Source organism: Carcharodon carcharias, chromosome 9 (genome assembly GCF_017639515.1).
Source record: "Carcharodon carcharias isolate sCarCar2 chromosome 9, sCarCar2.pri, whole genome shotgun sequence".
NCBI lineage: Eukaryota > Metazoa > Chordata > Chondrichthyes > Lamniformes > Lamnidae > Carcharodon > Carcharodon carcharias.
The window spans coordinates 149489796-149516794 of record NC_054475.1 but is presented as its reverse complement, the minus strand read 5'-3'; the positions used below and the strand labels follow the sequence as shown (position 1 = coordinate 149516794).

Below are 26999 nucleotides of genomic sequence, written 5' to 3'. Positions count from 1 at the left end.
ATGCCATTTTTTGCATACTTCCTTGTCAAATTACTCTTTCCAAAATGTATCACCTCATACTTTTCAGGGTTAAATTCCATCTGCCACTTATCTACCCATTTGACCATCCCATCTATATCTTCCTGTAGCCCAAGACACTCAACCTCACTGTTAAGCACCCGGCCAATCTTTGTGTATTGCTAACACTTTTTCTGCCTTTATTACCTGGTGCATAGATAATTCTTTCATTCTATATGCTTGGAGGAATCCCGCACAAAGTGTTTGAGAGAGCTGTAGCATGTACTTGCATTTCATTCTTATTCAACTTGTTAAAATTATACATTTCTTATCCAATGACTTCATCAGGCTGTTTGATGTCACAAAGCTTTTGATGTCAGATTAACACAGGGAAGGAAACAGAAATTTGATCCAGCAGAGGAAATTTAGCAAGAGGATATGTTCATCTACATCAAGCATGGAGGTGAGCTGATCTTGCTTTGTGCATGTCTGTGGAGAGAAAAAGTATAATTTACATTTCAAATGACAAGCACGCCAATGCCTAATGTGATGAATAAAGCAGGCATTGCAGAAGCTTAAGACACAATAAAAGATTTGACAAATGTTCTGAAGCTTAGGATATATCAATAAGTAATAGCAGAGGTCAACTAGGTCATCTTCATATGCTGTTTTCGAAAGGGGAATACAAAATTATAATAATTCTGGTTATTGATGATTAATTTATCTGTCAGCATTACTGGGTTTTTGTGTATAATTAATTACTGCTGTTAACATGTGTCCTAAAAGGTGTTACTGTATTTAAAAAAAATTAAGCTTTGGAAATAATGCTTAGCATGGAAATGAACAGAGAGCCTGAAGAAAGCTGATCATAAAGGAGGTTATGTCTCTTCCTTAAGAAAGGCACTGGAATTTGGAAGTAACACACAGATGCACAATCATTCCTCTAAATAAGCAGTGTGACCAGGGGATTGGTACGGGGAAGGGAGTGTGTGGGGGTGGTGTTTGTAAGAGGAATGATTTCAGTTGGGTGTAGCGCTCCCCCGAGATGCAAACAAGTGGCTCACATAAATTCAAAGGTGACCTTTCTGTTGTGGACAAGATCAGCCAGCAACAAAGCAAACCAGGAATGGCATGACAAGTTCAGCTGGGGATGGGAAAGGGGTGCCGACCGTCAGATCAAGGAGTAATTGCTGGTTGTATAAATGAGACGAGAATGATGTTAGTGTGTTGTGTAAAGAGAGGTGAATGAATGAGAAAACATTGGAATGTGCACCTCGTGATTGTAGATTGAAAGATATGACGAAGCAGAAGGAATTGTTAAAAGTGTTGAAGCAGAAGGAGGGAGGACTGTTGAGAGATGCTCTTGAGAGAGAGGTATTGAGCTGAATGGCTGTACTCACCCTTGCTGCTCTCGTGAGTTCAGTGAACCCTTTCCTGCATTGAATGCAGGTTCTGCGGGTGATGCTGGTGTCACTAAGCCTGTCAGCCACCACTGTCCCATGCTGCTTCATCACTGCCTTGGGCATGTCCTTACGGACTTGCGGGAAGAGCTGGAACTTCCTGGCCCTCAACTGCTTAGCTAGAACATTCAAGTAATAAGGCATCAAGCTATTCAAAAAGGTCTTCCACAATTCTTCACTGATTAATCCAAACAGGGGATGCAACTGTACTTCAAGACGTATATCCCCACTTCAACTAGGTCCAAGGAACCCTGCCAGAAATTGTCTTTTAAGGATAGGCTGCCTGACTCTGCAATGCATCAAATTCCAATGAGGCCTAGGAATTAAAATTGCCTGGAGCCCAAACTGGAATGGTTGTGACAGCTGGCTGCCCAACGCAATTTCTGCCCAGGGTTAAAAATTGAGCTTTTGTGTTTGAATTTTAATTTATTGGAGGACTTTATTGCTACTACATAGTCATGCATTTATTTTGACTTTTTTTTTATTTCATTGATTCCAGATGGCCAGCATTTTCTTGCTAACCCTAACTGTAGTCTCATAATTTTCCGGAATTACTTGGAGGAAAAGCTGAACATTCAGCACCCAGGTAATGGATAAAATTAATTAGACCTTCTGAGAATAATTATGGTAAAATAGCCAGTATTTATCATTGGAGGATGACCCATATTTCCTCAAGATATTTTAAGGGGCACTTTACTGGCCCTGATGCACGTTGGGATGTGTCAGGATGACTGAAGCAGGAAAATTTTCCCATGGATACTGGTGGTAGGTGAAGTCAAGCCAACTCTGAAAATCTAAACTGTCCTTCCTAAACACCTTTGGTGAACTGAGTCTCATTCAGCCACCCCATCGCCCCTGCCCCTCTCTCTAGCCCCCTTAACATAAGTCTAAAAACATAGGCTGGAATTTTCTGCTCCTGCCGTGCTGAGACCCGCTACTGGGGATGTGGCAGGCTAGCCAAAAGCCCATTGACTCTCGGTGGGACTGGACAATCCCGGTGGTGGGTGGGGCCAGAAAATCCCACCCATAGAACAGGGGCAGATCTTAAGCCTCCTTTCAAAATTATACGTCTGAATGCCCTTGCCAGACAAAAATCTATCAATCTTAATTTTGAAATTCCCAATTCACCCATCTACAACAGCTTTTTGGGGCGAGAGTTACAGATTTCCACTATCCTTTGTGTGTAGAAATGCTTTCTCACCTCATGTCGCAACTCTAATTTTAAAGTGACGTGCCCTTAATTGTTCTGGGTTCCCCCATCAGGGAAAATAGTTTCAGTCTACTCCACCAAATCTTTCAATCATCCCAATGAGGTCACACTTTAATCGTCCGGAATGTCCAGTCACTGCAGCCTCTCTTTAGAATTAAACTGCTCTCATTGAGGAGGTGTTCTACTATGGTTGAAACTCGCCACAATTGCATAAAGAAAGCAGCGGTGGGGCATGTCAGTGGGAACAAATGATGTACATCTTCTACCCAGCACCTTTAAAATATTAAGTGGTCTGACCACCTTCTTGGGGGCCCCTACAAGAGAATCACTTCCCTTCACCAACTCCAGGCCCCACCCTGCAGAAAGGCTGAAATGAGGGCAAAGTTGGGAGGACAGTGACTTGGTTGAAAAGATGCTAAGAATTCTGTGTTCATGAATGGGGGACTAAATTGATTGAATTTGCTGAGAAAAAAAAAGACATTTTTTACTGAAGCTTTTCGTCATGCACTCATCAGGACAATTCAAAGAAAATGCCAATATTAAGGAAAACAACACATTTATTCTTTTTGGGAAGAGTGTATTAATTGGCTGGCAAGTGGACTCTGATTGGTAGAGGCATTGCCATGGATAATGCACCAGTTGATGGTGACTGACAGTTAACTGCCACGCATTGTTTGAAATTTAAACCAAGCAGCTTGATTGGTCAAGACATTGCCCTGGGGAATGAACCAGCAAATGACTGTCAATTATTTTGTTTAGCTGAAACAGGTGCATTGTGTGTACATGTTCTTTCCATCTGCAAAGAACAGGGCCCTGTGTATTGATATATGTAGCTTCCAGTACACGCAAATGTGCCACACTCCTGATGATTGAATTTAGTGAGATCAGCTCAGGCATATCATGGAATAAGTTCCATTTGTGCTTGTCATAACACAGTCCATTGTAATTGCTGGAGCACAGATGTACAGGGAGTTGTCTCTCTTAAGCTTGGCTGCTTCCACTTCACACCAACTGTGTTTTCTTAGCTTCAGGAAATCAACCAGGTCAATGGTGGAAAATGGACAATGAAACGTCCAGACCATTTGAATGAAGAAACCTTAGATGCTCTGTTGGTAGAGCTGTAGCAGAAGAGGAAACCCCCTCTGCATCACAATGTGCATTAAACATGGCAGGAAATGGCTTACCAAGTCAACACTGTTCCTGAGGAAGAGGCTGGGCACAGAGAATACACTGTCTGCTTGTCAAAATACATACAGCTGTATGCTAGTCTGCATTAGTGAAGAACATATCGTGAACTATAGGTAGATTACATTGACAGATAGTGACCCTGCCACTTAATTAGACTGCCTGGACATGAATAACTAGCCCTGAGAAAGATTGGAGTAGAGGTGATTGAGGATAAAGAAGAACTTCTATGTTTATAAACCCATTTCCATCTTATAAACTGGAACAAAAAGACTTGAATTTAAGTTGCTTTTATAATATGTAAACTCGATTTCCCAACAGTGGTACTGCACTTGATGCATTGCACAGCATGCCAAGAGCCTGGCACAAGCCTCAGCAAATCCAAACAAGTTGGAGAGTGAGGAACTGTTCCCACTCAAGGCAGCAACAAGAACTAGAGGGCACAGATTCAAAATAATTGGCAAAAGGAGTAAACGTGAGTGAGGAAAAGTTTTTTTCACCCAGAGGGTGGCTGGAGTGTGGAATGAACTTCCTGGTAGGGTAATGGAGGCAGGTTCGATCGAGGTATTCAATAGGGAATGGGATTGCTACCTGAAAAAAAGAATGTGCAAGGTTACGGAGATGAGGCAGGGGAGCGGGACTAGGTAGAATGCTATTTCAAAGAGCCAATGCAGACTCGATGAGCCAAATAGCCTCCTTCTGCACTGTAAAGATTCTGTGAAGTTTACTTTGCCGTTGAGTCCCACAATTGGGAGCTTCAAAGTCTTCCCACTTGGATCTGCTTCTTCAGCTCAGCCCGAAGGCTAAGGGCGCACTCTTGCCAGCTTTGTGCTGGCTGAGGGGGGCTAGGTGGTGAGGAGCTGTGGGTGCTTCATCATGTTGGTGTCACCTGGCATCCTGGTGACCGCTGAGCTCTATTTGTTGTCACCAGTGAGTGTAAGGCTCCTACATTAAGGGGCATTCTAGAAGGTCACAATGAAAACCTATTGCCTGCTGCCCATATCCAGCCAGTGAAGGGTGAGGCACACTGGTTTACTGATCAGGTTGCAGGAAGCAAGCTGGTCGACCAAGGTGGAGTGGACACTGCTATAGATAACAAAAACAGAGTTACCTGGAAAAACTCAGCAGGTCTGGCAGCATCGGCGGAGAAGAAAAGAGTTGACGTTTCGAGTCCTCATGACCCTTCAACAGAACTGAGTGAATATTAGGAGAGGGGTGAAATATAAGCTGGTTTAAGGTGGGGGGTGGGGGGGTTTGGGGGGTAGAGAAGTGGGGGGGGGTGGTGTGGTTGTAGGGACAAGCAAGCAGTGATAGGAGCAGATAATCAAAAGATTTCACAGACCGAAGAACAAAGAGGTGTTGAAGGTAGTGATATAATCTAAACTAAAGTGCTAATTAAGAATGGATGGCAGGGCACTCAAGGTACAGCTCTAGTGGGGGTGGGGTGGAAAGACTAGCAGGGCATAAAAGATATAGATTTAAAAATAATGGAAATAGGTGGGAAAAGAAAAATCTATATAAATTATTGAAAAAAAAAAGGGGGAAGGGGGAAGAAACGGAAAGGGGGTGGGGATGGAGGAGGGAGTTTAAGATCTAAAGTTATTGAATTCAATATTCAGTCCGGAAGGCTGTAAAGTGCCTGGTCGGAAGATGAGGTGCTGTTCCTCCAGTTTGTGTTGGACTTCACTGGAACAATGCAGCAAGCCAAGGACAGACATGTGGGCAAGAGAGCAGGGTGGAGTTTTAAAATGGCAAGCGACAGAGAGGTTTGGGTCTTTCTTGCGGACAGACCGCAGGTGTTCTGCAAAGCAGTCACCCAGTTTACGTTTAGTCTCTCCAATGTAGAGGAGACCGCATTGGGAGCAACAAATGCAATAGACTAAGTTAGGGGAAATGCAAGTGAAATGCTGCTTCACTTGAAAGGAATATTTGGGCCCTTGGACGGTGAGGAGAGAGGAAGTGAAGGGGCAGGTGTTGCATCTTTTGCGTGGGCCTGGGGAGGTGCCATAGGTGGGGGTTGAGGAGTAGGGGGTGATGGAGGAACGGACCAGGGTGTCCTGGAGGGAACGATCCCTATGGAATGCCACCGGGGGGGGGTGAAGGGAAGATGTGTTTGGTGGCGGCATCATGCTGGAGTTGGCAGAAATGGTGGAAGATGATCCTTTGAATATGGAGGCTGGTGGGGTGATAAGTGAGGACAAGGGGGACCCTATCATGTTTCTGGAAGGGAGAAGAAGGCGTGAGGGCAGATGCGCAGGAGATGGGCCGGACACGGTTGAGGGCCCTGTCAACGACCGTGGGTGGAAAACCTCGGTTAAGGAAGAAGGAGGACATGTCAGAGGAACTGTTTTTGAAGGTAGCATCATCGGAACAGATGCGACGGAGGCGAAGGAACTGAGAGAATGGGATGGAGTCCTAACAGGAAGCGGGGTGTGAGGAGCTGTAGTCGAGGTAGCTGCCAGACCTGCTGAGTTTTCCAGGTAATTCTGTTTTTGTTTTGGATTTCCAGCGTCCACAGTTTTTTGTTTTTATCACTGCTATAGATACCTGCCTTAGGAACATGTAAGGACTTGTAGGAATGTGAGAAGTCTCCTGAGGACAAGCCTATATCTTTTGTTTATTGATCCCAGCCCACAAATTCTGCAAAAAACATATCCAGTTGCTTTTCAAACCAACCTTTTGAATGGAAAATATTTGTGATTCACCCGTCTCACCCACAAACATTTTCAGATCATCACAGAAAGGTTATTTTTTAAACAGGAAACAAAGCACTGAAGTTTTTAAGTGTGATATCTCTCAGACATTGATGAGTAAGTACAACAGTGGCATAATGGTTAAAAAAAATCTAAATCCACAAATTGGAAAGTCTCTGGAGAACAACTAGTTCTTGTAAATAAATGAACTTTGTCAAATCCAATGTATATTTTGAGTGGGTCATGTTCTAATTTTAAAATTAAGTTATTCCTTTTGTCCGCATTTCAACAATTGTGGTCTTTAGATTCCAGATATGTTTTGGAAAGTCTCGCACGAGGCATGACTCCCTTCACTTGAAGCACCTCCTTTAGTATCACTTGAAGGTTCTGCCATTTACAGCAGAGTTTGATGCTAACGTACTTGATTGGGATGCAGACAGTGAGTAGGGTCAGGTTACATTGCCACACTAATACCTGCCAGTAGAAAGCAGGGTTTATGTCTAAGCTTTGATAAGGGTCAAACTGGCCGTGACTTCACGAGGAAGCGCTGTCAGCATCTGGAAAGTCGTGGGCAAGCCAGACTCTGACAGCCCTGGAAGCCATTACTCTATTTTACGTGGTTCAGGCAATTAATTGCCTGCAGTCTTGGCTTCTGCCCTTCTCAGGCAGAATGTCCCGCCTCTGAAAGCTGCTAGCCAATCAAAGGGCCAGAAGCACAACTAGCAATGGTGACCATTTGCTGGGATTGCAGCAGGACCTGGAATCTGCGACCATTGAGAAAGCCTGGAGTCCAGGTAAATGGGATTGGAGTCACCAGGGCCATCAGGCAGGCTCCAGTGATGGGTGCAGGGGGGTTTCACATAAGGGCTTTGGACAGGGAGGGGGGTGTGGTCTTCTAACATAAAATACCAGCAGTGGCAGGAAGAGGCCCTTACATGGCTGTTAGGGGCCCCAATTGGGCTAAGGACATGGGACCATCTGGCACCTCCCCTGCTGTTGGTAAAATACCCGCCATCTGGCACCCCTCGACATCCCACCCTGTTACGCTACCCAACACCCCCCCCCCCCCCCCCCCCCCCCACACCACGCCCCCACCCCCTGTCACGGTATGAAGCAGTCATTCTAGATGCCTGAAAAATTCTTAATCTCAGGTGGGTTCTCTCATTTTAATCCTCATGTGGGTTTAGACAGCACCTGCTGTCTAATTTGCCAATCCAACCTACACTACTTTTGTCTTGTCTATACCGAAAATAATGAAAATGTGGTCAATTGTACTTAGCCTACAAGATCCTCCAGCCCAGATTAGCTTTACAACCATTTTAGACTTTGTGAATCATTTTAGACTTTGTACTAATATGTTCAACATCTCACTCTGACCTTACAAAGTGGTCAAATCAACAATAGGTTAGTGACTTGAGGAAATAGACGAAATGCACTGAAAATCCCATCTGTAGTGAGTGAATAAGGGTTGGAGAAGGAACATTGGATCAAACAAAGCAATCAACTCTGGCACCGGTCACAAATATTAAGGTCACTTTGATCTTGCATTGAATGGTTATTCTATTAAGAATGAAAGTCATTTTGTTCTTCAGGCATCCTTGGGATGAAAGACTTTGGCCCCTGAAATTAGGCCTTGTTACACCCAAACTGGGTGGTATTATAGCTTTAGGAAAGAGTTCTGACTTGTTAGGGATTAAATAAGCCACTAAAGAGGTTTCTAAACCAACTATTAATCTATACTGGTTTATATTGAACAGAAATAGCAACTCATGATTTTTATGCCAGATCTCTTGATTTTTAAGAGTTTGTTGGATTTATGAGATGTTGGAGTTGGCATTGCTGCAGTGGCCTAGAAACTGGATTAAACAAAAACAGGCACAGAATATGCTGCAGCGTACATACACACATTTCAGGTTAGATGTGAACCACACACCATTTAGGTCAGGGCGACCTGTTGTTATCCAGATGATCTACCTGTAACAGGTATCAGGCCAAATGTCAATGCAAATCAAATAAATGCAAATTTATCTCAGACCCCTTTCAAGGTTGAATTGCATACTGAGGCCAATTTTCTCAGATCTTTCATGGGACGTACTGCTAGATGGTGCCAGCAAAAAGGTAATTAAAAATATTTACATATCAGAACGTGAAGTCAGAAGGAGTGCTCTTCCTAACTTCACATTAAAACTGTGGGCCACTGCTAGCCAGGTTTCCTCCTCAATTCTCCTTCCACTCGCCCACTGGACTCAAGATAGACCCAGCATCTGGCTGATCTTCAGCTTCTTTGCAACCGATGCACTGCCTCCTGGAGAGTTGGCTGGCATCCTCAGCATGCCATACACATTCTGACAAAAGGCACTGGATTTTATGTTCATTGTTTTTTGTGGTGAACAAGTTTCTAAGGCCTCGGTTTTCACCAAGGAGATGAATATTGGGAGTCGAGAATTTTTCTGACCTCGCGATCCCACCTCCGTCTTGGAGGAGCCTGCCCACCCTATTTTTGTGTTGGGGAGACGAGGACGGATTGGAATCAGGCCTGCTGACTCCGCATGCAGATCCAAGGCAGCAAGGGAGGCGAGCAGATGGCAAGGCTGACAGGCTAGAAGGCACGCCTCCACTCACTGGGACCTCAGCCCAGTTGCATTCATGTCTCACACCTCACACCCACCTACCCCCATGCCCCCTCCATGCTCCCCTTATATCTCCAATACCCCGTCATAACTCTATGTCCCTTCCATGCTGCCATGCATTCTTCATATCCACTATTCTAGTATCCGCTATATACAGAACCAATGAGTCATAAGACTTTGGCAAGTCTTTGAAATGCTCCTGAAACTGATAACATAAGTAAAAGAGGCTTTGAAAAATTTTCAAAAAAATACTCATCTTACAACCTCATAAAAGTGCATTCATTATATCATTGACATAAGTAGCTTTAATCCACTTTATACCTCTTAATCCAGCATAATTAATGCCTCTTGAAAAAATATTGATAAAACGTTCCAAAGAAAGGTCAGGTTATTACAAAGCAATAAAGATGTCAACCAAACAAAGCTAGCAATCTCCTGCAAGCTGAGTCAACAATGCCTACAGGGCTTAGTCCATTATCCATTCTTGGAGCTCAGCCAAACATTCATAATGAGGTAGTTTAGAAACTGTATCCACAGAAACAGTTTGAACAGGTGGCCAGACATCTACTAACCAGATGCTAGATGGTCAGTTCCAGATAGCTTTAGGTAGTGTTAGCAAGCATCGATTTTGGATCTACTGCTGTTGTGTACAGTGAATCAAAAGTGCATTTAGAACAATGCATGTACAATCCATATAAATGTGTGGGCAGCAACAAGATGGCATCCTGCCCACATTACAACCAACGGGCATGAGTTAATCATGAATCACACTCCCGACACTTGTTTTCTGGGGCTATCCAATTTAAACCCCTCTGTGTCTAGCCATTTCATACAGGCACCAGGCTGGCACATTTCTAGGGAGCTGAATTATACACTCCCCCTACCTGAGGACATGTAAAATCCAATGAATGCTGTGCCAACCACCTATCCGTTTGCCCCTGTCCCACCACAATTAAACAGGGATAGGAAGCCATTGGGTGGCCCCAATTAATGGCCATTTAAGGGCCTCATTACCAGTACTGTTGGTATAATACATGGGCTGGAGGGAGGCCCATGCCAGAGAGGAAGCCTGGCAGCTTTAGCTGCTTGGTCTGATGCCACACAGAGGAGAAGAGAACCTCCTTTGGGCCAACTCCCAGCCCATCAGAGACACACACCCTCAATATCATCCCCCCTTTAACACTACTGCTGGCCCCTGGAACCCAGTGCCTCACCACCCTTGCATTTCTCACTGGGCCCCAGGGAGACCCCGGACTTAATCTCAGTTTGGGTGCCTTGGTGTAGTAGGCTGCCTGTAGTCCTGGCAGTGGCCACCACTTCTGGTGGCGCTGCTTTGACTACAGATCTGCCAGCCATCTGATTGGCCAACATCTCTCTAAGGTGGGACAGGCATCAGGATCATGGGCAGCCGCCTCTGATTTTTTAGCTGAGGGTATGGGGCCAATGGCGGCCAGTTAAATCCAGCCCAGGGTCTGTCAAAATGTGCACCAGGAACCTGTTTCATCACAAGACCACCCATCAAAACTCCTGCTTATACAAGCGCCACTCTGATACACCCACGTAGGGGATTCAGATGCAGGAGGAGCAAATGAGCATAAAATACCAGAGGCTGCTTTTCAAAGAAGAGTAGATGAGTCCTCCCCAGAGTTAAGGTCAATATTTGTCCCTCAACCAATGTCACTAAAGCAGATTATCTAGTCATTGTCTCATTATCTGCTTTTAGTGCAAATTGGCTGTCGCATTATCCGACATTACACCAGCGGCAGCACTTCAAAGGTACTTAATTGGTCATAAAACATCTTACCATCTCCTGCGGGCATGAAAGGTGCTATATAAATGCAAGCTGTTCTTTATTCTTAGCTGAACAGCTGAAACCTTTGAAGCTTTGACCTTCAGGTTCAAAATACAAACCTTTTGTCTCTGCAGACACAGTGGATTTGTATGATGACCAGATGAATATGAAGTTGCTGTTCCGAATGAAAGATCCAAATGAAAATCTTGAAAACCTGTTTGAGCCAAGAGGAACCTACTATGCATGCAAAATTGAACGTAAGGATTCTGTCGTTTCATTGCTGCTTTTATTTTGAGAGAATTGTTATATTCAGTAAGGTGATGGATAATGCTGCTGAAAATGGAACACTTTTGACACCCGCTGTCAATATTGCATTAATCATGGGTTCTATGCAGGTTAAGGCTCTTTCCCTCCTACTCCAATTATGTACCGTAATCCCAGTACCAGGATCGGGTTCCACTGTATCAGTGTGTTACTATTTTCCACACCAGCCAATCTTGTATTTGCTCTGAGAGGGTTGGCCAGTTTATTGCTGAACTGTGAAGAATTGTGAGTGTTTTTCATCCTTAACATCCTGCAGTTAGCAGGAAGAAACATTATCCAATCAATCTAGAATGATCCTGGAGATGTAGAGATACCTCACTGGGGTGATTTTCACTACCTTCGACAGGTGGTAAGTGCTATGAAAATAGCTGCAACGTTTTTGATCCCCTTACCACTGTTTCCAACTGGTCCTGGAAATTGGCGGCCAGAATATCTGCCTGGCTCAGATGTGCACCTCACTAAGGCATACAAATCAGAGATAAAATCAAAAAACTGCGGATGCTGGAAATCCAAAACAAAAACAGGGTCTTGATGCTATACATCAGCTGCCAAGGGAATTTTTAAGCACCAGTGGGTTGAGTGTGCAGGGACCACTGCAGGCCACCCTAAGAACAGCACAGGTAAGGATTTGAAATTATTTTTGTGGAATGCTTTTCTTGGGCCTGCAAAAACCCTCTGGCTCACTGTCGGTCCTTTTGTGCTCTTTACGCCAATTTTCTCACCCCTTCCTCAAGCCGTGACTTCCTGCTTGGCTCCACGGAGAGGCTACCAGATTTCCATGGCCCCACTGCTCACCTTGCCCTAAACCTGATCGGTAAGCTGTCTATGAGCTCTGGTTCAGTGCTTGCAGCTCATCAGTCAGATGTAAATGAGACCCTGCTTTTCACTGATAATGTCAGGCAGGTTTCATGATGTCCCTCTCCATTGCCTGGCCAATTAAGTGCACTAAGAATGAAAATCATTATGCCAAGCCATTATTATTGCAATGGAAAACAACTGAAAATATTTATTTTTCTCAGTTCTTTGAAAACTTGCCTTGATTTTCTGAGACTGAAAGATGTCCAACTCCCTTGATGGCCTGGTAAACACATGCAGTGCCCAATATGATACTAAACCAGAGAAATGAGGAAAGTCCTACATCCAACTCCAGAATGATGGCATTAGAATCAGTTCCAGCACCCCTGTGGTACAGAATATAAAAACCTATCAGTGTTCACACACCTGTTCAATATTTGTATCATTTGTGTCAAGTGAGGTCAAAATTGTGGTTATCTATGATGTCTCCCACAATCAAATGATGTCACATTTGCTAAACTCACATATGAGAATGATGGCAAATAATGGTTCTGATGAAGAGTCATACGGACTCGAAACGTTAACTCTGTCTTCCTCTCCACAGATGCTGTCAGACCTGCTGAGATTTTCCAGCTTTTTGTTTTTGTTTTTGTTTTTGTTTGAGAATAATGGCAAGTAGGGTGAGATTATAGAACTTGCGGAGCTGTACAGCAGTAAAATTCAGCATCTTCAGGAGAATAAATTAGCGAAAAGAAAATAAACCTTGTCTGTCTTGTTACAGGAAACGAAGCAGACAATTCCTTTAAATCGATTGTTCCACTTGAAATCAATGCAAACGCAGAATTGTTAGGTACAGTAATCACTATTTTCTAACAGAGGATAGAATATGCTGGCCCTTGTCACATATATCAAACTTTTCTGAGCAGGTCCAGGAAGGGTTGTCAATTTTGGCTGGATGAATCCCTGGAGGTTTCATCAGATGACCTCCCATCTCCAACTGCTCTGCCCCACTCTCCTGCCATTGACCACCCAACACATCCATCTTCATAAAGCCCTGCCTCCCTACGTCCAACTGGAAAATGAAAATACTGTTTATTACCCAACTGGATTTTGTTTTAAAGTATTCTTTCACTGGACATCTGCATCATTGGCTAGGCCAAAATTGTTGCTCATTCCTAATTGTCCTTGACAAGGTGGTGATGAGCTGCCCCTTGAACCACTGCAGTCCATGTGGTGTAGGTACACCCACCCACCATGTTGTTAGGAAGGGAGTTCCAGGATTTTGACCCAGTGACAATGAAGGAATAACGATCTAGTTCCAAGTTAGGATAGTGTACGGCTTGGAGTGGAACTTGCAAGTGCTGGTGTTCCCATTTGTCTGCTGCCCATGTCCTTCTAGGTGGTAGAGGTCGAGGATTTGGAGTTGCTGCAGTACATCTTGTATATGGTACACATTGCTGCCGCTGTGGGTCGCTGGAGGGAATGAACGTTTAAGGTGGTGGATGTGGTGCCGATAAAGTGGGCTGATTTGGATGATTCTTGACAATCAGTCAAACAGCCTTTTCTTCCCATTCTCAATACGTTTGTAACTAACTGACTGAAGTTTTGAAAAAAAAAAATAAAAACAACTTATTTTAATGCTGATATGATCAGGCTTACTCTCACTGCCTGGAGATTAATCTCAATTCCTGGAGACCCCAGACCAGTCCAGGAGGGTTGATAACCCTAGGCCCAGGTGTGATTTCTTCTCTCCTAGGCCCTTGGCAGTTTTTTTTTAGAATTACATATTAATTACCATATAGTGACTCTTTGGCCCAGTCAGTCCATGCTTTTTAAAAAATATAAATTCCAAAAATATCCTTTGTTCATTCAGTTTGGAAAAGTGCATTATATAATAGTTTAAAGTTGACATTATATAGCTCAGTTTCTTTTAATACAATGTGTAGCACTCATGTGCCTAATTACACTTAGAATCACAGCTTAATTTACAATATTCATTTCCTGTCAAACATACAGCTCAAGGGGTTTTACAAGGTTACAAACACTACGGTGTACTATGGCACGAGGGTCTTAGACAGTGACCTTGCCCCATTGAGCCTTTCCGGAAGCTTCCGGATGCTTTGGTGCATCCCTGAATACATTGTCCTGGACTGTGGAATATGCCGGTCTGCAACACTCAGACATTGCCATCTTTTTGCACTGGAAGACCAGCAAGTTCTGGGCAGACCAAGGAGTGCCTTTTATTGAGCTGATGGTCCTCCAGCAGCTGTTGATGTTTACCTTGATATGCATCCCCGGGAACAGCCCATGGAGCACCGAGTCCTAAGTTAGGGAGCTGCTTGGGTTGAACCGCAACAGAATTCACGGCATCTCTTTCCAGACCTGCTTGTAAAGGCAGGTTCTAGGAGGAAGTTGGCAATGGTTTCTTGCCTACCGCAGCCAGCTCGAGGGCAATGTGTGGAGGCGTGACACTCTGGGCAGGAAGGAGAGGGTCCTTCTCACCAACAGCCAAGCTACGACTTGGTGCATGTTTGAAAATTCTGGCAATGAGATGTTCTCCCAAACGACTTTGACAGCATGCTCAGAGAACCATCTGACAGGATCCACCATCTCCTTTTCCTGTAGGGCCTCAAGGATGTTACATGTGGACCACTGCCTGATTAACTTGTGGCCAAAGGTGTTATTTTGCATAAACTTTTCCACTAGGGACAGGTGGTATCGCATGGTTCAACTGAGTGGAGCATTCTGCAGCCATGAGGCCAAATCCATCCTTCACAACAATGGGAACAGATAGAACCTCAGGGCGTAGTGACACTTGACACTTTCCTACTGAGCGTCTTCACCTAAGCTTGATGCAGCCACACACAAATGTGGCCGTCATTACGAGGGTGACATTGTGCACTTTTTCCCCCTTTAGCTAGAGATTTGTACATCATGTGCCTGCAGACATGGTCCATCTCTGATCTCCAAATAAGGCAGAAAATGGCTAGGGTAACGGCCATAGCGCAGGATTGGGGTATGTCCTGATCTGCTCCCCTGGCCATCACTTTATTCTCCCTTTCCTTCAAACACCTACCAAATTTACTGTTAAACTTTAGCATGGGCTAAATTTGGGCTGCCCTGGTTTTTGGAATGGGGTTACAATTCACTACCTGCCTGCAATCATGGAGATCAAAGTGAGGACAATTCATGTTTAGTATACCCACCTCATCCTTGTGATTGTAGCGCTAGTCTGAGCAGCTCCAGCATTGGTTCTCTGCCCCCCAACCTATCTGCTGCCTCTGTGCATATCAGTGGGGTCCAGGCAGCATTGTTTGCCAATTATGTGATGGAGCTAGCTTGTTCTTCCTAAAGGCATGTACCTTAAAGGGAAGTTGCACAAAAATATTGCTGCAATGTAGATTATTGCAATGTGAACAGGGCAGGCCCAGGGTACCAGGCTGACAGATGCAACACTGGAGACATTAGTGGTGCATGTGGGCAGGAAGGTCAACTCCCCAAGTCCTGGACTCAAGGACCAGAAGCAGTGTCAGAAGAGGTCTAGTGATGTCACAGGGCTGGTCAAGGTAAGCGAATGCATCTTCGCATGACATTTTATGCCTACTGCACCACCAACCCCACATGCTGCTCAATGCACCACACCCTCATCACTCACCCATCACCAGCCCCTAGCACTCAGAACTCATACTTAATATCCAGATACTCAGCCTCAACTTCACACACCTATCAATGCTGCCAGTCTCACCTCCATCTCTTGCTGTTGCCACACACATCCAGCTGTTCCGCTATGGCAGGTACATCACCCAAACACATTACTACACAATCACTAACATTCTTCCCTATCCCAGGCAAGGTAGTAAGCAATAGGAAGGAACAGAGTAGAACTGCTGAGGACAAGGAGGCCAGCATCTCTTGAACCCTATGGACGATATGGTTATTGCATCATGCCAGCTATGTCAGAGCTTGTGGCATCCAACTTGGCTCAGAACATTGAGAATCTCAGCATGTTCCTGTCTTGTGCCCCTAATTGATTCCCAGCACATCCTCACCCTAAGATTTATCATGATGAGCAGGTTGCAGGTGGTGTGACCATGGACCTCTTGATCCCCACCCCAAACCTAACCCTCACACTAAATTTCCCCTCTGATTATTGCTTTCAGGCATGTGAGGGCTGCTTCTTGCCATACAACCACAGGAGCCTCAGGAAGGAGAGAGGGTGCAACACACAGCACTGATGAAGAGACTTTGTCACTTGATCTGACACTCACGGCCACCAACTCAGATACTGACACCGCATTTACCTTAGAGGGCAGAACGGAGTTGAGATCTGTACTCTGAAGAGTCATCTTGGCATGAGTGGTCTGCAACCAGGCCAGAGGTGAAGGATGTTTCGGTTGCCAGCTCACTGGATTGTGAGATAGCAGACAAGTAATGTTGCAGAGCACTCACATGAGGACTTCAATGCATTGGCATACAGGAGAATATTAATGGGCATGTGAAGAGAGATGCTGGGTGCATTGGTTGGCCTTTTAGAAACTTTCCCGTCTAGGGCCACGAGGTAGTCTTGCTCCAACCTGGCAAAGGGCATGGCACATAACCTGCCCTCCCTGCAACCTCTGCTCCAACTCTTTTTGCATTAGAGAGCCTCAGGTACCCCCGAGACAATTATGAACTACGAATTGCAAGATGTTGCTCGTATCTCTGCCACTAGCCCTGAAAGAACTAGATGCATACAAGTTCATAGCCACAGTCACCTTCACAGCCACTGGCAATGTAACCCTTGCCCTACTCTGGGGGCTGTGGCTGCAGCAGGTGGCACATTTCAGTGAGGACCTCCTTAGTGAAGTGCAGCCATTTCATATTTTGTTGCTGAGGTCCAGGAAGGAGATATGACCTCCTTCTGACAGCCCTCACCCCACCACCTCCCTCTCTAGAAGCTTGTCCTGCTCTGCCCTCTGCTCATTCTCCAAGTCATACTGCATTTCAAGGGAAAAACGTACTCCTGCACCCATGTTTGGGAGCAACTGCTTTGTACAGAGGCCTTGAAGTCAGCAAAAGGTAATACAGCACCTACCACACCACTCCCTGTAGACTTATGAAACATCAAACAACTATGGACAGTACCAAAACTGTGTAGAACTGTATCAACGGTCAGAAGAATTCAACCAGCATCCTAACCTATAAAGTTGTTGATGATCCCTTTAAATAGCACTGCTGGGGGTTCGTCATTCTGCCTAATGTCTGTTTTGTCAAGAAGATATAATAATTCTCATAACGTTATTGGGATTTATTGTAAAATTGAGCTATTGTGTGCGTGTGTGTGTTCGAATTGCATTAGAGGCAGCTAGTCTGGGTGCTTGGACCTATGAAGAGAGGTTAGGTTGGAAATGTTAATTGGATAAACATGAGGGGGTTTAGAAACATAGGTGTCAAGGGAAACATTTACATTTTGAAATAAATCAGATTAGATTGATTTCAAATGTGTCACCTAGCCAGGTGAAGTTTAGAAACAGTGTCTTTATTTTCCCAAAGATTACTGGTAAAACTGAGTGCTATGAGAAGGTTTTATTATCAGGGAGATAAAGTCTAAAGAAATAATGAAACAATGGGTATTTGCATTTAAAGAGGAAGACATGTATAAAGAAGGAGCAAGGGCTGTGTAAGGGGAGGCATTTTTAAGATCTTACAAGTATGAAAAGCCTTCAGCATTTATGCCTCAAGCTGCTGTCTTCAAAGGACTGAAGTTAAGAAAACTCATGTGGAAGTCGACTTATTCAGGATAGCATGATTCTTTGCCTGGGTCCTTTAAAATCTGTATGTCTTCCTGTTGCCTTAATGAAAGTGTAACTGGAAGTTATATTGATTAGGGGATTCAGAAGCTATCATAGTAGTAATTTGTAGATCTATGTATGTATTTAAAATCTTTTCTCTTATTAATAAATGTTTAATCTAGTTTTATACAAACCTATAAGACCTGGTGGCCAAGGCATGTATCTCGAAATTTATACAAATTGAAAATTAGTTGTGACAGTTGTTTCAAGTTTCTCTCTGGGATTTGAACAGCTCAGCATTTACCATGGCTGTGTCATAACACTTTAGCTGTGCGAGGTTAAGACAAGGCATTGGCTGGAGTGTAGAGCTGGCATCAAATCAGTGTGGCACACACTGTGTATGCATAATTGCCTTTGCAAGATGGCATCCAGTATGCTTCACATCAGAAGTATGCACACCTGTCACGGACATCGTTTTAGATCCCTGACAGCACTCTTAAGTCGAGCCCAATTTCTTGCCTATAACGTTTCTTAGGCCCTTTACTCCCATCAAAATATTAACTTGTGCTAGAAGGCACCTTCATGTTTGTGCACAAACACAATGGGTCCGTAGGACATTAATCCATGAGAAGGCAGCACGTCCAGCCTGACCTAGTCCTCACATGATGCCCTATGCAAAAGCAATTCCCAGCAAGGCCTATTGTAAGTCAGGCAAGAGCAGAAATCCTAACTGGTTTATTTCCCCTCTTCCTATATCAGAGGTGGCATCCCCATTGCTGCTTTGGTGAGATCAGTGCACTCAGCACAGAACAGGTTCAGACATGAAACCTTCCAGTTCTACATAATTCAGTTTCCTGCTGGGGAGTGTACATATAAATTGAGACCAAATGAGCATATTTTTTAAAAATCAGAAATAAAAGTTAACATTAAGGAGGACTTCCTAACCTTATTTTTCATATGCAATTAGATCCGAAGTTTTTTTATGTAAAAATGTTTATTTTTAAGCACATATATGTGCTTTGGATGGTCTCCCTGATCTGTGGACTCTTGGTTACTGGTACGTGTGACTGATCTTTACTCAGACAGACAATAGCCACACTCTGGCATTTGCATAAGACAGGTTTTTAGTACTGTGGGAGGGGAATTTTCCAACCCTGGCCACCGTGGGATCTTCCAGTCCTGCCTTGGCATCTGCACCGGGGCCAGAAAGTCCTGGCCTACATCTAAAAAGGTTACAGACTAGGCATGTTGCTCCTGAGGCATGGTGTGTTCCACCCTCTCTCTCTCTCTCTCTATCTCTCGTCTTAACGTATGACGTAAGTGACACATCATCATCCATGTCATAGATTAGAATATCCATTCTGTAAACTTACACTACACCCCCCCCCCTCCAAGTATGCTATCTACTTTTTTACAATAATACGGAACAATGAGCGGAATTTTCCAGTCCCTCTGTTTCCCCCCACCATCCAACCAATGGGTGGGGTGGGGGGGACGACAATGTAGCAGAAGCCGAAAAGTCGGTTTCCCGTTGCCCTGAAATGACAGCAGGAACATGTCCTCATGCCCATTACTCCCACCAGACACTGGAATGAAATTGTTTTCCATTCTGTCAATGGGATGCGGAAGAAGACCCAACTGGAATTCCCCCTACCCCTCACCCCCACCCCCGCCCAATCATCCGCGCCGCCAGTGGGATTTCACGCCTGCCCAGAACACGACTGGACCATCGTGTCACGGACGTGTCAGGACTCATCTGGAAGAAGGCCTGGGGAATTTTGCGGAGATTGGAAGATGGAGGCCTCCAGCGACTGTGGACCCTGGAACACCTCATGCAGCAGTGGGTGGAACATCAACGACGTGGATCTTTTCAGTGCAGCAGCTTCCGGGCGGTGGATCTTCAAACTGCAGGAGATTCCAGGAGGTGGATCTTCACACTGCAGGAGATTCCAGAAGGCGGATCTTCACACTGCAGGAGATTCCAGGAGGTGGATCTTCACACTGCAGGAGATTCCAGGAGGTGGATCTTCACACTGCAGGAGATTCCAGGAGGTGGATCTTCACACTGCAGGAGATTCCAGGAGGTGGATCTTCACACTGCAGGAGATTCCAGGAGGTGGATCTTTTCTGTGCAGGAGATTCCAGGAGGTGGATCTTCACACTGCAGGAGATTCCAGGAGGTGGATCTTCACACTGCAGGAGATTCCAGGAGGTGGACCTTTTCTGTGCAGAAGATTCCAGGAAGTGGATCTTCACATTGCAGGAGATTCCAGGAGGTGAATCTTCACACTGCAGGAGATTCCAGGAGGTGGATCTTCACACTGCAGGAGATTCCAGGAGGCGGACCTTTTCTGTGCAGGAGATTCCAGGAAGTGGATCTTCAAACTGTAGGAGATTCCAGGAGGTGGATCTTCAAACTGCAGGAGATTCCAGGAGGTGGATCTTCAAACTGCAGGAGATTCCAGGAGGTGGATCTTCAAACTGCAGGAGATTCCAGGAGGTGGATCATCACACTGCAGGAGATTTCAGGAGGTGGATCTTCACACTGCAGGAGATTCCAGGAGGTGGATCTTCACACTGCAGGAGATTCCAGGAGGTGGATATTCACACTGCAGGAGATTCCAGGAGGTGGATCTTCACACTGCAGGAGCTTCTAGGAAGTGGATCTTTTCTGTGCAGGAGATTCCAGGAAGTGGATCTTCACACTGCAGGAGATTCCAGGAGGTGGATCTTCACACTGCAGGAGATTCCAGGAGGTGAATCTTCACACTGTAGGAGATTCCAGGAGGTGGATCTTCACACTGCAGGAGATTCCAGGAAGTGGATCTTCACACTGCAGGAGATTCCAGGAGGTGGACCTTTTCTGTGCAGGAGATTCCAGGAGGTGGATCTTCAAACTGCGGGATATTCCAGGAGGTGGATCTTCACACTGCAGGAGATTCCAGGAGGTGAATCTTCACACTGTAGGAGATTCCAGGAGGTGGATCTTCACACTGCAGGAGATTCCAGGAAGTGGATCTTCACACTGCAGGAGATTCCAGGAGGTGGATCTTCACACTGCAGGAGTTTCCAGGGGGCGGATCTTCACACTGCAGGAGATTCCAGGAGGTGGACCTTTTCTGTGCAGGAGATTCCAGGAAGTGGATCTTCACACTGCAGGAGATTCCAGGAGGTGAATCTTCACACTGTAGGAGATTCCAGGAGGTGGATCTTCACACTGCAGGAGATTCCGGGAGGTGAATCTTCACACTGCAAGAGATTCCAGGAGGTGGACCTTTTCTGTGCAGGAGATTCCAGGAAGTGGATCTTCACACTGCAGGAGATTCCAGGAGGTGAATCTTCACACTGTAGGAGATTCCAGGAGGTGGATCTTCACACTGCAGGAGATTCCGGGAGGTGAATCTTCACACTGCAAGAGATTCCAGGAGGTGGACCTTTTCTGTGCAGGAGATTCCAGGAAGTGGATCTTCACACTGCAGGAGATTCCAGGAGGTGGATCTTCACACTGCAGGAGATTCCAGGAGGTGAATCTTCACACTGTAGGAGATTCCAGGAGGTGGATCTTCACACTGCAGGAGATTCCGGGAGGTGAATCTTCACACTGCAAGAGATTCCAGGAGGTGGACCTTTTCTGTGCAGGAGATTCCAGGAGGTGGATCTTCAAACTGCAGGAGATTCCAGGAGGTGGATCTTCAAACTGCAGGAGATTCCAGGAGGTGGATCTTCAAACTGCAGGAGATTCCAGGAGGTGGATCTTCAAACTGCAGGAGATTCCAGGAGGTGGATCTTCATACTGCAGGAGATTCCAGGAGGTGGATCTTCACACTGCAGGAGATTTCAGGAGGTGGATCTTCACACTGCAGGAGATTCCGGGAGGTGAATCTTCACACTGCAAGGAGATTCCAGGAGGTGGATCTTCACACTGCAGGAGATTCCAGGAGGTGGATCTTTTCTGTGCAGGAGATTCCAGGAAGTGGATCTTCACACTGCAGGAGATTCCAGGAGGTGGATCTTCACACTGCAGGAGATTCCAGGAGGTGAATCTTCACACTGTAGGAGATTCCAGGAGGTGGATCTTCACACTGCAAGAGATTCCAGGAAGTGGATCTTCACACTGCAGGAGATTCCAGGAAGTGGATCTTCACACTGCAGGAGATTCCAGGAGGTGGATCTTCAAACTGCAGGAGATTCCAGGAGGTGGACCTTTTCTGTGCAGGAAATTCCAGGAAGTGGATCTTCACACTGCAGGAGATTCCAGGAAGTGGATCTTCAAACTGCAGGAGATTCCAGGAGGTGGATCTTCAAACTGCTGGAGATTCCAGGAGGTGGATATTCACACTGCAGGAGATTCCAGGAAGTGGATCTACAAAACTGCAGGAGATTCCAGGAGGTGGATCTTCAAACTGCAGGAGATTCCAGGAGGTGGATCTTCACACAGCAGGAGTTTCCAGGGGGTGGATCTTCACACTGCAGGAGATTCCAGCAGGTGGATCTCCACACTGCAGGAGATTCCAGCAGGTGGATCTCCACACTGCAGGAGATTCCAGCAGGTGGATCTTCACACTGCAGGAGATTCCAGGAGGTGGATCTTCACACTGCAGGAGATTCCAGGAGGTGGATCAGCTGCATGAGGAACTGTCAGGCGGTGATGGTCTGTGTTGGGGCGGGGGATTAGATGGGGAGGAGAGGAATAAAGAGGTGGGGTGGGTGTGGAAACCTGGGGGTGCAGGGGAGGTTGGGGTGAAAGGGCAAAGCGAGAGATGCTGCAGGGGACATGGAATGGGTGAGGTCGCATGGAACAATAGGTTAGGAAGAGCCATGGTGGAGTGCAGTCGGCAGTGGTGTTCTGCAGGTGTGAACAGGTGTGGCGGAGGTGTGAACAGGTGTGGCGGGGGTGTGAACAGAAGAGGAGAAAAGGGCTCAGAGAGAGGGGTCTGTGGTGTCAATTGATGAGTCCTGAGGGACACTGGGAGCCAGTAGGCTGTGAGGGTTAGCGTTTAACAATGACAGATAAAGGAATTTTGGAGGGATTATGGAAGGGGAAGTGGAATATCTGTGTTGGCAGAATGGGTGGAGGGCAGATCTGCTGTCACATGAGTGGGCACCTTGGGAAAGTAGGGAACGTGGACATTGACCTGCACAGGATGGAGGGCGATGGGGGCCGGGTTGAAGGGTAACCGTGGGAAGGTCAAATGTTACACCTAAGCGGATCAATAGTTATGAGGGGTAGGGTGTAAGTCACGGGGAGAGGGCTAAAGGTATTGGACTGAACATTGAAGCTTACATGCACCATGGCTGCTCGCTACGATAAAGGGCCTTGTGGTCAAGATCGCCAGATTCTGCATGTGAGTTGGGTCATCAGGGTGGGTGGGGCAACAGGTCATCTCAACTGGACATCTAAAGGGGAACCCCAGCATGTAGTGCTTACAACGCTAGGGCAGGTGAGCGTATGACGGGCAAAGGCTCCACATGCAAGGGAAATTTCTTGCACTTGGATCTCAAGGGCCCAGGCAAAGACCTTTGCCTCCCTGCAGATGCATGATTCCGGGGGACATAGATCCAGTCTGGGGTGTCCCCCTGAAGATGGCAGGGGTGGGGGGAGCAGTGAACACGGGCTTAGGGGCTACAATCGCAAATAAACCACATCAGACCTCATTAAAATGTAAGTGTATTCTATTTACCAAAGTGTCATAACATTAACAATTATAGTACACCTGTAAAACCACAAGTGAAATCATAACTAATTAATCTTGCAGTCCCTACCACTTCTTCTAATTACACCCCTGACATCAGCAGCAGGGGTGGAGGCAGCCTACCGACCAGTTTGTCCAGTTGTCTTCGATGACCTTGGTGGCTGTCCCCTAGAGACCCAGGAGCTGGAGGGCTCCAGCATACTTTGGCTGTCCTGCTATGGAGCACCTGCTCCCTCTGTGGTCACAGAGGACAAAGCTGAAGGGGTCACAGGCAAGGGGGATTCTGAATGGTCAGACAACCTCAGAGAGTCCTAATTGGAGGCCCCAGAGGTGTCCAACAGCTGCTCCTCCTCCCTTTGGGTGCACGAGGGCCCCTGCCTGACTCTTTGAGGAAAAAGGCACCTAGACGGAGGTCGAGGTGCCCCGATCCCCCGCTTGTGTAGCCAATGCAAAAACTCCCCCATGGCTACAGCAGTGACGTGCAGGTCTGCACACATCGCCACACAAACTGGGCATTCCGTTGGAGCAGGTTCTTCATGGCGTCCACCACCCTCCCCATGGAGAGCCCGATGTGCGCACCTGTCGGCACCACTTCATCAGAGAGCAGCAGACAGCCTCCTACGCTTCACATACCACTTGTTGAGGGCTTCCAATACCCTTGCCTGATGTTCCCCTCTTGCAGCTTCCCCATCATCTCATGCATGGCCCATCTCAGAGGCTCATCATCCGACTTGGACGTCGCAGATGCCTCTTCCCCACCAGTCCTCCGAGTGCCAGTGAGCTTGGCTGACTCTGCCTCCCCCTACTGCAGACATGTGTCCGTGCGGCAACCACCAGAATGTGAGACCCTGCCTGAGCTACATCTAGTATCCACCAAGGTGTGTGTCTCTGCGCTGGCGGACAGTGCGGGTGACTGCTGATGGCTGTACAGGTGCACTTTCTTTCTCCACCCCAATGTCCTCAGTCCTCCCTGGGCTGGATGAAATACGGGACAAGGCATCCTCGTGTTGCCTTGCACTCTTCCTGCTGGCACCTGTAAGTGAGAGAGGAGAGCACGAGTGACGTGAGCTGCCTCCAACATGGAGGACGCATGACCCTTAGGTTTCAATGTGACTTTATTATGCATGCATTCTTATTGGATGGAGGCCACCCACCGACCTTTCCATCCGCACAGGCTCAGTCCAGTTCCTCCCCTACCAGCTTCTGCTCCTCAAACTCAGTGAGGTTCTTGAGGTCATGCCGGCTCACTCCCATCTTCTCCCGCTCTCTCCTGTTGTGCCTCAACTTTTCCTGCACAAAGAGAGAAGATGAGATTGAGAACAATTGGGTATCAGGTTTCTTTCTCATGTGCCTGGTCTTACAAATAGCCTACTGGATTGTGTGCCATCTGATTGCACTGCAGGTTGTGCCTAGAAGGACAAGGGACACATGGGAACACCACCACCTGGAAGTTTCCCTCAAAGCCAGTCACCATCCTAACTTGGAAATATATTGCCGTTCCTTCACTGTCACCATGGAACTCCCTTCCTAACAGTACTGAGGGTGTACCTACACCAAATGGACTGCAGCGGTTCAAGAAGGCAGCTCACCACCACCTTCTCAAGGGCAATTAGGGATGGGCAATAAATGCTGGCCTGGCTAGCAATGTCCAGATCCTGTAAATAACTTTAAAAAGAGGTTGTCCACAAGGGTTCTGGGGCAGCACCTTGCAGACCAGTGAGATAGAAGGATAAGACTGACAGAGGTATGTCATTAGTGGTGCTTGCTTGTGCCCTCAATGCCTAACCCCTTCCCCCTCTTCCCCCACCTCACAGTCAGCGTCTCAGCTCTCTGTGTGGAAGGGTCAGGGGTCCACAGTGGCCTCTCCACCTGCAGTATAGATAGATTGCAGTGGGGCAATCATCTTATTGTGCTGAATAGCTCGTTTATCAATGGGCCACATGGCTGGTGCCCTTGCCATTGAGGCCCATGTTCCCTCTACCATTCAGTGAGGTGAATGTGAGCATTTGAGGGTTTACTTACCCTGATGGAGCGGATGAGGTCATTCATCCGTTTCCGACTTTGCAGGGCAGTCCTCTGGCGAATGCCCTGACCGCTGACCACCCTGGAGACTTCCTCTCATGCAGGGCTGATCTGACAGCTCAGCCTCCTCCTTCCATCCTCGGGGTAGAAGATGCCCCTCCTGTCCTCCATTGCATTGAGCTGTACTTCGAGGGATGTGTCACAGAATTTGGGGGCTGGACCTCCCTGGGATTGGTGTGCCATCTCCTCCTTCAATGGTGGGTAAGTTGATGGCTGGCCATCTTTTAAATATGGCGCCCAGATAGGATGGCAGGGAGCGTGCCATCCAGCCTGCCCTCTCCCTCGAAAGTCAGGAAACCCCCGAATGAATAAAGGCATCGCACGATTCGGCGTGAAATCCCACTGGCCTCCACGATGGTAAACACTCCTGGTTCCCGCCCATGCCACTATTTTTACAGTGCATTTCTGTAACTCCCTTTTTACAACTGCAGGTTTTATTTTATTCATTCACGGGATGTGGGCTTCGCTGGCTGGGCCAGCATTTATTGCCCATCCCTAGTTGCCCTTGAGAAGGTGGTGATGAGCTGCCTTCTTGAACCGCTGCAGTCCATGTGGTGTAGGTACACCTGCAATGCTGTTAGGAAGGGAGTCCTAGGATTTTTACCCAGCGACAGTGAAGGAACGGCCATTTCAGAGGGCATTTAAGGGTCAGCCACATTGCTGTGGGTCTGGAATCACATGTAGGCCAGACCAGGTAAGGATGACAGATTTCTTTTCCTAAAGGGCATTAGTGAACCAGGTGGGTTTTTACAACAATTGATCGTCATTAGACTTTTAATCCCAAATTTTTATTGAATTCAAATTTCATCATCGAACCCAGGTCCCCAGAGCATTATCCTGGATCTCTAGATTATTAGTCCAGTGACAATACCACTACGCTTTCATCTCCCCCCAACTCCAACTCCATTCTACCTAACTCCAACTCTTCCTCCTCCCCAAGTCACAGTCCTGAGGGGTTCAGTTTCCCACAGGAATCTTGGCCCTGAGGGAAGACATCTTGGAGACATGAGGGTTTTCTTCCTGTGGAGCACATCATCACAGCAATATAGGACAGCAACATTGCAGCACTGCTAGTTAGCAGAGTACAGGCTTCAAGACTATTGAACTGTGAGAGCAATGAATCTTTTGCAATGCAAGTCTGATCCAAGAGAGAAGACTGAAGTGCATCAACCTTCGGACTGCCTGGGACTAGAAGAGGAGAAATCAGGAATCCCTGAGGAGCGAATCTCACAGGGAGAAACCTTCAGAAAAACAAACAATTTTCAATTCTCCCAGCTGTAACATTAGCTGCTGGATCGAAAACGGGAAAGGAATCTGAGATTCCGATGAATTTGGACAACAAAGGAAAAACCAATACATTTTAAATT

The 26999-nt window shown here is 46.4% G+C and overlaps 1 protein-coding gene across 1 annotated transcript; it reads left to right on the top strand.

The window, feature by feature from the left end:
- The first annotated feature begins 435 nt into the window (after window positions 1–435).
- Window positions 436–24340, top strand: LOC121282485 (uncharacterized protein CXorf65 homolog). Its single transcript, XM_041196188.1, has 6 exons — window positions 436–460; window positions 1957–2043; window positions 11072–11224; window positions 12868–12936; window positions 15507–15652; window positions 24233–24340. The coding sequence occupies exons 1-6, from the start codon at window positions 436–438 to the stop codon at window positions 24338–24340; spliced, it is 588 nt and encodes a 195-aa protein (XP_041052122.1).
- The last annotated feature ends 2659 nt before the right edge of the window (window positions 24341–26999 follow it).